This window comes from Watersipora subatra, chromosome 1 (assembly GCF_963576615.1).
Source record: "Watersipora subatra chromosome 1, tzWatSuba1.1, whole genome shotgun sequence".
Classification (NCBI taxonomy): Eukaryota; Metazoa; Bryozoa; class Gymnolaemata; order Cheilostomatida; family Watersiporidae; genus Watersipora; species Watersipora subatra.
The window spans coordinates 55,925,555-55,938,151 of record NC_088708.1 but is presented as its reverse complement, the minus strand read 5'-3'; the positions used below and the strand labels follow the sequence as shown (position 1 = coordinate 55,938,151).

The window sequence follows — 12,597 nt, the reverse complement described above, 5'->3', positions numbered from 1 at the left end:
GCTTCAATGGCATCAATGATTGCCTCAGATGGTCTTTCTGCAACACCAAGCTGTGCAGGTGCATCCACTTTGACATAATCCGAGTCAAGTTCTTTCAGGATTTTCCAAAATGTTCGCTTTCCCTTACCAGCAAATCGTCCAGTGACGTCTGCCCCTGGCAGTGCATGAAAGCCCGGGAAACATGCAGCCTTCTTTTCACCCAAGGTATTGTATATAGGGGCAAGGGGTATTACTCTACGATTTTCTTAGACTCCTGTTACCAAACATGTATCTTTACAGAGGTTTGGATAACGTCTGATGGCTAGAATGAGAACGTCTGTATCTGGCGAATGAATCCTGATTGATGTGGCACCATTTTCTGTAGCATTAACACAATGCAGAATTAGCTTAGTGTCTGCTTCTTCTTGTGAGCTTGAGAGACCTTCAACTTCTCTATGCGTGGCTTTTGCTTGGTCACGCCAAGCAACTACAAGGCACTTGCCATTTGTTTCAGCATGTTGAAGTATCTTGTTGGCTAGATAGGCAGTTAATTCATCTTTGGTTTTCACATGGGCTAGCAGACTCTGCATGCTTGTCTTAGCAACTGATGTTGTGTCTGGGATGTGATATGGATTTGGTAGTCTTGGCACTGACTTGTCGCTTTTCACGTGTTGCTGCCTTCAGTGATTGACCAATATCATAACGATCAAACACAAGATGAACTTCGTCATAGCTGCTGTATTTTTCCAAGTGACGTTCAATGAAATGAGTTGCTAAATCTTGGCATGTTTTTACCCATTCTGGTTTATTTAGTGATTGGACATCAGCCATTCCGTCGACGATTGCAACACATTTAGAAGCGGTATTGGCAGCAGGCCTGTCATCCATTTCATCAGGCATTGAATTGTCTCCTGGCAATCCTTCAAGGATGGACATCAAATTGCTCTTGGACGTGGTGTAAAACAGGGAACCATCCGCGGCAAACAAGGCCCTTGGCACAACTAAAAATTCATAGGTTCCAACTGCATATTTAAGGTTGATATCTCTTGCTTTCGAAACAATCAGCAAGCGAGCAAAGAGTGCCCTGTCTTCTTTCAATTCTACAACCTGATCACCATTTCTCAGTTTCACTTTTATTCCAGCTGATGACCACATTTGCAATTTCTGTTTCTTCATTGGAGCCCACAGATTCACCTGTCCTGTTGTGATCCTCTCTTGAACAAATAGGGCGAATTGTTCTGCTCCAACCTGCGTGCTTCTGTTGATGTCTTCTTGTATTTTGTCAGACATAACTGCTTTTGTAACCAAGTTGATCACTTGATCACAGTCATCTGCAAAGGGATTTGTCAAATTTTTGATGCTTTCCGTCAGGTCATCAACATTCTGCTCTTGAAGCTCAGCTTTTGCCTCTGTGTGTTCATGATGCTTTTTGGCCTTGAATGGGGATATGCCGGCGATTGTCTCTGCTTCCTCTGCTATTCGAGCGAGTTCGGGTGCAACTAGGAAGAATTTTGTTCGGGCATATTCATTCAAGGTGATTCCAATGAGACCTCCAGACACTTTCATTGACCCGTTTACCTGTTCCAGCGCGTGATCCCGGCCAACCGCACAGAAGGGTACGGCATTCTTGTTGACCACCCAATTGCCATCCATGAACTCCGCCCATATTTCAGGGTCTGACTGAGCTACCGACTTCATATCTGCTAGATACAAAGGAATAAGACGGGTATAGTTTAGCTTATCAAGCGCAAAGTAATATTTCACAAAGGCTTCTGTTGCCTCAAAGTGAAGTATCCAGTTGCCAGTACGTACTGCCCTGATATGAACCATCATATCTAATACCATCTGCATGTATCTACGGAATGCTTGTGCTAGTGGTCTCTTGCAGAAATCATCATCAAAGTCACTCATCTCTTCCAAGATGCCCAGTGACTCAATTGCTTGTACCATATTTGCATGTGCTCTCTGAATCTCTTTGGGATCATCATCTGCACATGCCTGGTTGAGGAGGCGCACCATTTCAGCGTATTTGTCAATCAGACCAGGTGTGTCTTTGAAGAATGCCTCTACGTATAGTGTGAACAAAGCTTGAAGGGTTGTTAAATGTGACGTATTACCTCTTTTCACATGTCTGCCCTCAAGAATCTGCTTCACAGTAGCTGAACCATACAACTCTGCTTCAATCCAACATAAATCTAGGCCGCTGTTGTCCATGTATGATCCGATAGTTCGGAGCTGTGCCATTACAGTATGAAGTTCTCCAGGACGGAGAATTAAGTGACTGCAGTCATTCCGAGCCATTTGAAGCTGCTTAGCAGGTTTGTACAAACCCATGTCAAGTGTAACCACTGTTTTACGTTGTGGTCCAATGACTTTGGCAGAGATTCCCTGTGCTTGTTTCAGTATCGTAAGCAGTGTTGGCCATTCATGAGCTGGTGCAGCTATTAATGGTGGTGTATTCACACATGTGAGTGGCCTTGGCCTGCCTACGAAAGAGTTGTATGCTGCCCAAGCGGGAATTTGATCATTGGATTCTGAGTTAACTTGTTCAGCATGTTCAGCATCAGATTGCACTTCCTGTTCTGTAGATTGTCCTTGGTGTGAGAGTTTCTCCCAGCAGCCACGCCAGATCATGCTTGTCGCAACCGAGTGGTTTCTGTTGGTTGAGAGCAAATGTGGGGTAAACTGGGCTCTTGTCCCGTACTCGAGTTATAGGTGAAAAACATATTCAAATGGCGGCCATTTTGAAAAACCAAGATGGCCGCCCTCTTACACCCCTCAGAATTTGCCAACAAAACTTTTCTTGCTCTTTGGGACCTACTGAAGGCATCTAGGTAGGTGGCATGCTTTAATCATTCGGATCCCACGGGAAGCCACAGTCACCCTGACTAGAAAGTTTATAGGCCTACATGTAAATGCATACCAAAATAGCCTTGTCATTTCTTATTTTTTAAAAACAGTATTAGACATACTAGTAGACCGTTAGTTTGTCTGGATCAATACTATAACAAAATCAATAGTACATTATGTTTCGAACTCAAGTATTTTAAAACCAAAATTAGTGACCGTATGAAACAGTTCAAAGCATAATGAGTGTATATATTAGGCTTGGAGTTGGAACTGATGACAAGAACATGGAAAGTTAAAAGCAAACTGTGAGTATGCGCAGGCAAATCTTCTAACAACATGATGAATATAAATGCTTTTTGCTTTCAACTAGAGTTTGAGTAAATCTTGCAATTCTTGCCGATTTCTGCCAGATAAATTCAGCCATTTGAATTTATGCTGGCCCACTTTAACTGGAATTTTTCAGCAGTTTAAACCGCACAAGCAAGAATTTGCCAGCTGTTATTAAAATAATAGATTTTAGGCTAGTTCTTAAAGCTAGCCATGGCTAAAACCAAACTGTATCATGAATGAATTGCGTAACAATAAAGTTTTGCGAAACACACTGACAAAAACTAACCTGCATTCACGAGATCAATTTACAAACTGGTGCTAGTTTACAGTGGCATTGACATGAGTATTGTCTTCCTTTTTCCTTTTTAAATAAAATACAATTCCAACGATAATAATTCGCATATAGTCTCATGTGCACCCTCTCCAATCTGAACAAGGTGGAGATTGCTATAAATGATATAGACAAACCTGTATTTATCTACATCCAGCAGCTTCTGCTGTTTGATGCAGTCTTCAATAAAGCTAGTGCTGACTTGGTCACGGTTGGAAACAATGTCTCCAGGGCGGTACAACCTTAACACAAAACTAGAAATCACAGACTAACCCATGGTAGAATAGACAGATACACTACGTACAACTGCGTGCAAATAGTAAAACAATTAAAGCTGAAATTGCTTCCTGACATTGTAAAACTTAAGGTAAGATCTCTAGCAAAAATAATATCTGCGACTGACCAAAATCAAACAGTGAAACCTAGGCTTATCACGAATACAGTATACTCTGTAATGATAAAGGTGACCAAAAACTACTAAAACTGTATATAGTATCTTGACAATTTTACACAAAAATGTTTTCTATTTACTACCACTTAAATCATACAAACCTTCAAACCAATTAAATATGACATATTTGCAGACAAAGCACATGCTTATATCTTAAGGCTAAAGTAACAGGATGATACAAAAGTATATCCTAGCAGAACTAATATTTTGACAATTACCTGCTTTCAGTCGGAAAGCATCTAAATGAAGTGAACTTCAACAAGGTAAAAGCTTTCCTAATGCAGCTATAAACCTATCTACATGTAGTATCTATGGTATTATTTTTATATTTCCGGCAAACAACGCTTTATGCATGAGCCATAAACCAAAGTTATTAAGTGAACTTCTGACTTAAAATGTCTTCTAAGAATAGAAGGGGTGAAATATAGTCTATTAAATTATTTATTTGTTACTCATAAAATAATTTAATGCACAGCTTTGGACGATCACATTATTAGAAGATATATGAATCTTCGGTCAACGAGGTCCCTCATATTTAACTAACAAACAAGAAAAAGCGCAATCCTACTTACATGTATTGCGCTTCTCGTCTTTGGCTTGTCATTGATCCTCCATTCTCCTGGAATATTATATCGCAAACATTCCTAACCCTTTCTGCCTTAATTGAACAATGCTCAAATTTGATTAAGCACTTCTAATAAACAGGTACAAGCATAAATGTGTTGATGATCGTATCATGTGGTATATCTTTGGAAAAGAGTCAAATTTTTGTTAAAAGTGTATTAAGGAGAGCTCAAGACAGACCAGACATGTTCATATGCTGCAAGTGCTAAAAGTAGTGAAAATTGTATTAAAAACACCGTATATAACGTATATCTCCTATACATATACCTCATATATTGTAAATTCCAGGTAACATTAATAATTTATGTGAGGTTTTTGCTTCGCACTAGGTAAAAAATTCTATATAATGTAAAGTGTCAATGCAGGCGAGTTCTCAAATTCAATTTGAATGGTAACATATCTCGCCGCATTTACGAGAGAAAAATGACATACGTATAGCGTTATATCTATTACACATATAATAATACAACATCCATGACCTTCTAGTTCATTGTGGTAGATTGTCGGATGTGTCAACAAAACAGAAGATAGGTAGCTGCGCAATTGTTCATAAATACAAAGGCGATTGATTGGTGTAGGTGTTACAACGGCGATCCACCAATCTGAATGACACGAGTTGGAAGTATCGTCGAAAGGTATCTTTTAGCCCGACCTTGACCCATGGGTACAGTTAGATGACGAACATGTATTACCATTTTTTATAATGAAAATATTGTGTGGCTTTGCTTTATTGTAAACGTATAAAATATTTGTTTTTAGTTTTGGTTTGCAGAATAGACTTGGCTGTTTAGAAAAAATGAGCAAATCATAAATGAACGTTAAAGATGTGCCCTCTCCATCAGCATATTGTAAAATTATCGCAATCATGGTCTATAAAACCAGTGTTGTCATTGTGAAAATTTGTAAGTGTTATAAAAATTCTAAAACAGTGTTGTAAAAGTTGTCGATGGAAACAAATAATACTGCAGTTACGGTACAGCCTAAAATAAAATAAAAAATGTCACGTTTTCTTTTTTTGTATGGCCAAAGGTATGAGTTTGAAAAGATCTTGGAACGGATTAGGCAATTTACATGTATTTTACTGTTCTTATAACGTAAAAGTCCTATAACATAAACGTTCCTGGAACGAATGATTTTCGTTGTAGGAGCGCCTACTGTACTTGGTTACATGCTTGATAGCTCATGGCCCATGGGGGGTTGAGGAGCGCCTACTGTACTTGGTTACATGCTTGATAGCTCATGGCCCATGGGGGGTTTGATGAATACTTTTAGTCTAAGTGAGAGGTTCAGCTCAACGTGTTACAAGGATCTAGCTATAGATGTAAACATGTAACAAGGATCTAGCTATAGATGTAAACATACGAACGAATGTCTCAATCTAGAGGTGCAACTTGTTTGTGACATACCTCAATCAATTCTTGAAGGGGCCTTTTCTGCTTACACGGAATCATGTAAAAAGTCAGAGGCTCACTGTTGTGAATAAAAAGCTTTGTTGGCAATGAAGTGCTAGTATCGGACGCCATTTCATAGCTTAGTCTGCAGCAAAAATGAACGAAGATATCATGCCTCGCTATAAAAGGGAATGTTACCTATGTGATGATTGGAGTAATAGACCAGTAGCGTGCCAGCTAAAAAGGCCATAGTTTTAGACAAAGATAGAAACCAATTGAATTATTAATAACGAGCTGATTATTGATAATAGCCTTTATTTTGCATCAACCACGGGTAAAACTGTAAAAAAATTGAAATGCAGGTATATCCTCATAATAAATCTACAGTAAAATATATGAACTGTAATCTTTTTCTAAGGCCAAAAGTAATAAAAAATAAATAAATTGTTAAAATAAATTATAATTTGTATGATTTGTAATTACAATTTATAAATTATATATTATAATTCATAAATTGTTATTTAATATCTGACAAAACTTGGCACCAGCAGCGAAATGCAGGTTACAGGAGGATTACTTCCATAGTTAAAAATTTTCAGATAGTGTTTATACACATGCTGCGTATACCTTACAGAGTGTTGATGTAAATATCACATATCTCGTATTATAAAATAATCTTATCAAATTCATAGATAGAACCAGTTGGACTGAAATAGGTAGAACTCTCTAGACTGCTTTATTGAAGTTTATTTTACAAACAAGATACCGTAAAACCTGTATTTGAAAACCACCTTCATTTGAATGCCACCTTTATTTGAGCGAAACTATGAGAGAAGGGTTGAAAAATAGAGCGCCACCCATTAATTGAACGCCACTTCTATTTGAACGTCACGCGTATTTGAAAACCACCTCTATTTGACCAATACTGTTTGACATTCTTAATCTTTATGAACCCATAAAGCAAGTGATCAGTAAAAATTGACCATAAAACTGTACTAATGACTGGGTTACATCAATAACAATTAATTTGTTCGTTGTTTTTGTTCATATCGAAATCCGTTTTCCAGCTCCAAGTTTTTAGGTTTTTTCATTAAAAAATTTGATTGCAACACCATCGAAATAATTAGTAACTGCATCAGACTAATAGTAGTTCCTTTTTTAATGCGGTCTTGCTACTTCTATGAATGTGGGAAAAGTTTTCACATTTACGAAGGAAAACGGGATAGAAAATTTTGAGGCTAACATTTGGAGACTATTTTGATTACACGTGGTTTTTCTTTATTTGTGTCAGAAGTTTCTACTCAAAATGGCATTGCGTACAAAACTTTGCTCCACTAAAATATTGTTTGGACACTAATATCGACTAGCTCAGCTGTGCAGAGGATGGGTTGAGGTCAAAAGACATCGTGGAAAGTATTGAACAGTAGAAGACCATGAAATGGTTCCAAACAGAAGCAACAATCAGAACGCAACTAGTCAAGCAAACGATGCTAATAAATTTTTTTAAAAATATTAATATTTGTTGCTTCACGTATTATAATTATGGTATGTTTATGTTACTTGTTCTTGAATATATATTTGTAGCATTCAATAAATTATTATGATAAAACTTGCAGATTTATAGCATATATTATTTGATAGCATGATTGTGGTAATCTGAACTCAGCTTGAAATGGATTGACGCTCGTAACTCCTGTTTTATTGCACATAAAAAGCCAGTTTTGACTGCAAATTGTCGCAAACATCGATGAGTACCATGAGCTTTTTTGCAATTGTTAAATGTACTTATAAAATGAGAATATGCCTTCAAATTTAAACTGAGATAAAAAACTTTGAAGGTCCCAACAAATTGAAAAGCAGGCTATAAGATAATCGTAGGTTAATTGTAAGCAATAGATATCAACTGGTAAAGACATGTATCAACTTTCCGTGTATATTTATTTAAAGGTATACAACAAGTTGGAGGTAAATTAGCAAATTTCTTGCGTCCAAAAGGGTTAATGTGGCACTGCCCGAATGAGAATAAAAAATATAGGCGACACACGATTCGCCCGTGAATGGGTTAAATTTATTTTCTCAGCATTCTGACAAGATGTTTGAAAAATACAACGCCACCCTTTATTTCAATGTCACCTTTAATAAAGCACCACTCTGAAGGAAGGGTTGGAAAATAGAGCCCCATAGCGTTAAAATAAAGGTTTTACGGTATATAGTATCAATATTGAGTATGCTAAGAATAATAGCGCATTAACTAGTGATAGGGAGCTTTTTTAATTTTCTTTAGTTAATAAATTACTCAATATTATTAAAAGAAATTTTTTCTTACAGAGTTGTGAAATGTTAGGTAGGTTGATTAACTGACTGCAAAGCAAATAGAAATGCAACTAAAACTGCAAATCCCAGTTTTAGGACCTAACCAGTATTACGATTATTCAAATAAAAAACTACTGCCCAATAAATTTTGTCCAATGCCTGAAAAATATCTTATTTTATCGCAGAGCTTGAAAAAATTTTTAATTTAGACTTTTCAAATCAGGTCCCAAGTATTTGCATTTTACAGTCAGCTTTGAAGAATTTTAAAAACAAACGACGCCGAGTACTTAAAATTATTAAGCCAATCCTAAAGCAACAATCTTCCAGCGTTGTACAAGCCAATTCGTGCAATAAGTTTTAGCGCCTTTTTAGGGACTATTCTTCAGAGCATTGCATAATAATATTGACTTCATAACCATAAAATCCGAGAAACTCATCTAAATTCACTGCACACACTTAGTAGGCCTATAACAAAAACTACTTCAAAAAATTGTTATGTTCTAGATACTATAGATATTCAGAATTTATAGATACTATAGACATTCAGAATTTAGCAGTGATTTATGTAAAATGATAGAATTCAAAATGCTTCAAGGCTAGCCCACTTAACAAATATCAACGACTAACAAAGTTACTCTTGTTCAACAATTTAATTTATGAAGCGCATTAGCCTAGGCAATAATCAATGTTTGCCAACATTTTGTACTGTGTAAGAAGACATGCTGCAACAATAAAATGTGGTGTAAGATAGTTTAAACATTTCACTACTTGTTAGCGTGCTCTGAAACTATGAGTATGATTGCCACAGATATGCGCATATATAAAAATATGGTCTATTAATTAATTTGTGTTCATTTTTTATCTCTGTTACTCGCATCAAATATAGGAAGTGCATAAATAAAATAAACCCCAAGTGTGTATTAATTTTCCAATATACCATTTGGTTAGTTTATAGATGACTCTTGGGTTCAGAATCAGAATGGAGTTTTCTCACTATGATCTTTAATATGAGGCAAACAGCACGAGAACTCATTTATTAATATGTCATGACTTTTTTTATACATATTCATGTATATTTTACCTATTATTCTATAACAAAAATACAAAAGCCACCAGTATATACATTATTCAGTGCAACCTGCGACCTCCCTCGGATATCCCTTAAAGCAATGATATACAGCCCTGGGGGGGGGGGCTGTATACTTACTCGATAGTAACAGTACACTTGTAATTGGCCTCAGGGGCCTTGAGAAAGCGCCTCAGAAGTGAAAATTTGGTTAATACTCTGGTTCACCTAGATTCCAGCATTAGGCTGAGTTATGTTTCAGTCTGAGATTTAAGTCTTAAGTCTCTGACGGTTTTGGGTAAGAAACTGTTATGAAAGTCTCTAACTGTATATCATTGCTTAAAGTACGAGGCTAAAAGGATTTATAAGAAACAAACATAAAATGCTTGAATAGTAACTAATGCATATGTAACTAATGCTATGCACAGGCCTGCCAACCCAAGAGTGGGGCAATGCGTGAGATTTGGTTTTGGGGCAATTGATTTATCAATGGTAGTATATATAAAATTGTGGAAATTGGGGCAAAAATATCCCGCATTTTAATTTTTTTTTTTGGGAGAATTGGCAGGTATGGCTATGCAGCATATAGCCTACCATACCGGTTATAAAATGTGATTTACGTGCAGCGTTGTTACAATTTTGAGCAAGTAATGCTAGCTTCTAACCATAATATGCCGACATTGTACAAATCTTTGTACTTTGCTTTTGTCAACTCCATCATTATTTTTAATTAAAGACCTATCATTGGTCAGTACATGCCAGTAAGCTCTTTTTCACATGTGAATTCACGAGTTCATAGTAATGTCCTGTAACCTATTGCTTTCAAAAATATTAATAGCTTATCACCATTATCTAGAAAATGTCAGTTACGTTAGATATCTATCAATTAAGCCAATTAGAAAGCAGAAGCCGATGAACGATAATTGGAACGGTACACTTTTTGTAAAAACAGTAATTTTCAGCGTACATGTACGGACGTTTGCAACATTCACCCGCGAATTTACGCACACTTATTCGCCAACGGTACTACCCAGTTTTGACGAACAGCTGTTGGCCAACTAGATGCATATGAGCATCTGATTGGACAAAAAAGTGGCGCAGTTGTGACTTTAGTTACGAGTAACTACGGCAACAAACTCTCATTATACGTACATGTATTGATAATTCATTACTCAGTTATATTTTTGCGCTATGTTGAAGGGTAGAATTATTATTATTATTTTATTTTAACGTTTATAAAAAATGATTTATAGCTTAACAAAAAACAAGTTTTGACAGCAACCGTTCATGAATTTTGTTTTATTGACAGCATCGAAAAGGAAACGGTTCTCAAATTGTCTCCCGTTGATGTTTTTAGTTAGAGTTCCATAATCGTTATACTTTCTCAGATACGACTATCAATGCATTTGCCAATAGATCTACGCACAGTCTAATAATTTATGGACGCTCGGAGGAGGAGAAACTCGACTTCCTGGACTCCCAATTCGCTTCCAAAATGATCCATTCAGATTATTCAGCGCAGTGAGCTAATTGTTGTCAGATTACTTTGCTGTCGTATGACGACCAAATTTTGAGCTTTGTTCAGAAGACGGAATAATCATGCTCAGTGATGATGTTAAAGGTAGGTAAAATTATTATTTGTGTTTCTATAATCCTCATCATCCATACTTATTAGAGTAATAGTCGGACAAATTAATCTATGATGCCGATTGATATATGCAATAAAAATGCTGTTGGATTGTTTTAAATGTGAATGTTTTCGGTTCCAATTAACTGTTTTTGTGCATATTTTACGTTCGATACAACTAAGCTCTTCTCATTGCTGCTCACTATTATGAGGCTGAGTCTGTCCTTTTTGTACCAAAACAAGTTTAGCTAAATATCACTATTAGTTTTTAGTATTTTACGTATTTTAAGAAATTGTTAAGGCTTGAGTCGTTTAATAACAAACTTTGTAACAGCCTTGTGTCTCCAAATCAACAAATGCATCAAAGTTCCGGCGAACAACCAATATAGGCTTACCAACTTTTTGTAGCTTATTTTTTCATAACACTATAGAATTTTTTTGTGCTGAAACAAATTTGTGTTAATATTGTTTGCTACTCTATTGCACATATTTGATTGGGTTGTAGTATTTTGCTGAGTTATTTTAAAACTCACGTTCTTTGGCAAACACTGCAAACTTATAATAGTGTAATTTAGCCTATCGATGCATACATAATACAATCGTAACTAACATTATAATTGTTATAGTAAATCATAGGAAAGAGGCAAATGCTTAAATTTGCTAGTTTTATTGCTCTCTTCTGTGCTGTGTGAAACATGAGACGCCTCACAAACATCTTGAATAGAAATCACTGTGTTCAGTGGCTCAGGCAAAATCTGTTATGCCTTTAAAGTCAATATAGAGCTGAAAAACTTACATATTCAACCAAATCTTTGTTAGACCTTAAAAGCTTATTGCTATGATTCTGAGATAGTTACGATCGCTGACAAATAGTTTCAATAAATTACTTGTTTATTAAACATGCACGAATCAGCTGTTAAAGAGTTTCTATACACCTGCCAACTGAAGAACTACCTTTTTGTTGGATCAACAGCATTATAAGTTATATAATTCTTTTCTCTTGTTGATACAACTCCAAATTATTGCTTCCTTTTTACATCCACTCATTCTAATGTTTGTCTATTGGACTGTTTTTACCAGTCCAATAGACAAACACTACAATAAACAATCACTTGATTGCTACTATATTACAATTGTTCTCTGTATTTCATAAAAGCTTTAGTAGTACATAGTGTATCATTAGTAGTACATAGTGTATCATTCTGCAGAATGACCCGACAAGCAAACAAGAGAACTACCAAACCTAAATAATTGTGAGCAAAGTTGCTTGTCTATCTTAATAATATTGCAAGTGCAACTGCTGATCCAAGCGCTCTATGCAAAAGTTATATTCATTTCGGTTAAAAATTATGCATACTAGTTTGCTTGCCAGTTCAGTGGATTGTGTGAGATCATCATGAGTAATTAGTATGATTATCTCATGAACTTGTATGGTGACCGAGTGGTGTAGTGGTCGAGTGTTTGCCTTTGAAGCTGATGCTGTCAGTTTAACCCTCGTGTGAGGCAATCTTCTTTCCTAGCTCTCTAAGCAGGACTTAAGATAGACGAACACAGCTCTTATTATAGTAAAGATTTATCTTTCTCAAAAACAACCCATTTGGGATAACTGCACACAAGGAAGATCATAATGTTTTG

At 36.2% G+C, this 12,597-nt stretch overlaps 1 protein-coding gene across 6 annotated transcripts in view; it reads left to right on the top strand.

Moving 5' to 3' along the window:
* The first annotated feature begins 10,847 nt into the window (after positions 1–10,847).
* Positions 10,848–12,597, top strand: part of LOC137405308 (F-actin-uncapping protein LRRC16A-like) — a 62,708-nt gene continuing 60,958 nt past the window's right edge. For all 6 annotated transcript variants that reach the window (XM_068091564.1, XM_068091549.1, XM_068091559.1 and 3 more), the window contains exon 1: positions 10,848–10,956. In XM_068091564.1, coding sequence (XP_067947665.1) covers positions 10,935–10,956 — 22 coding nt within the window. In that variant the 5' untranslated portion in view covers positions 10,848–10,934. The remainder of the gene's footprint in view (positions 10,957–12,597) is intronic.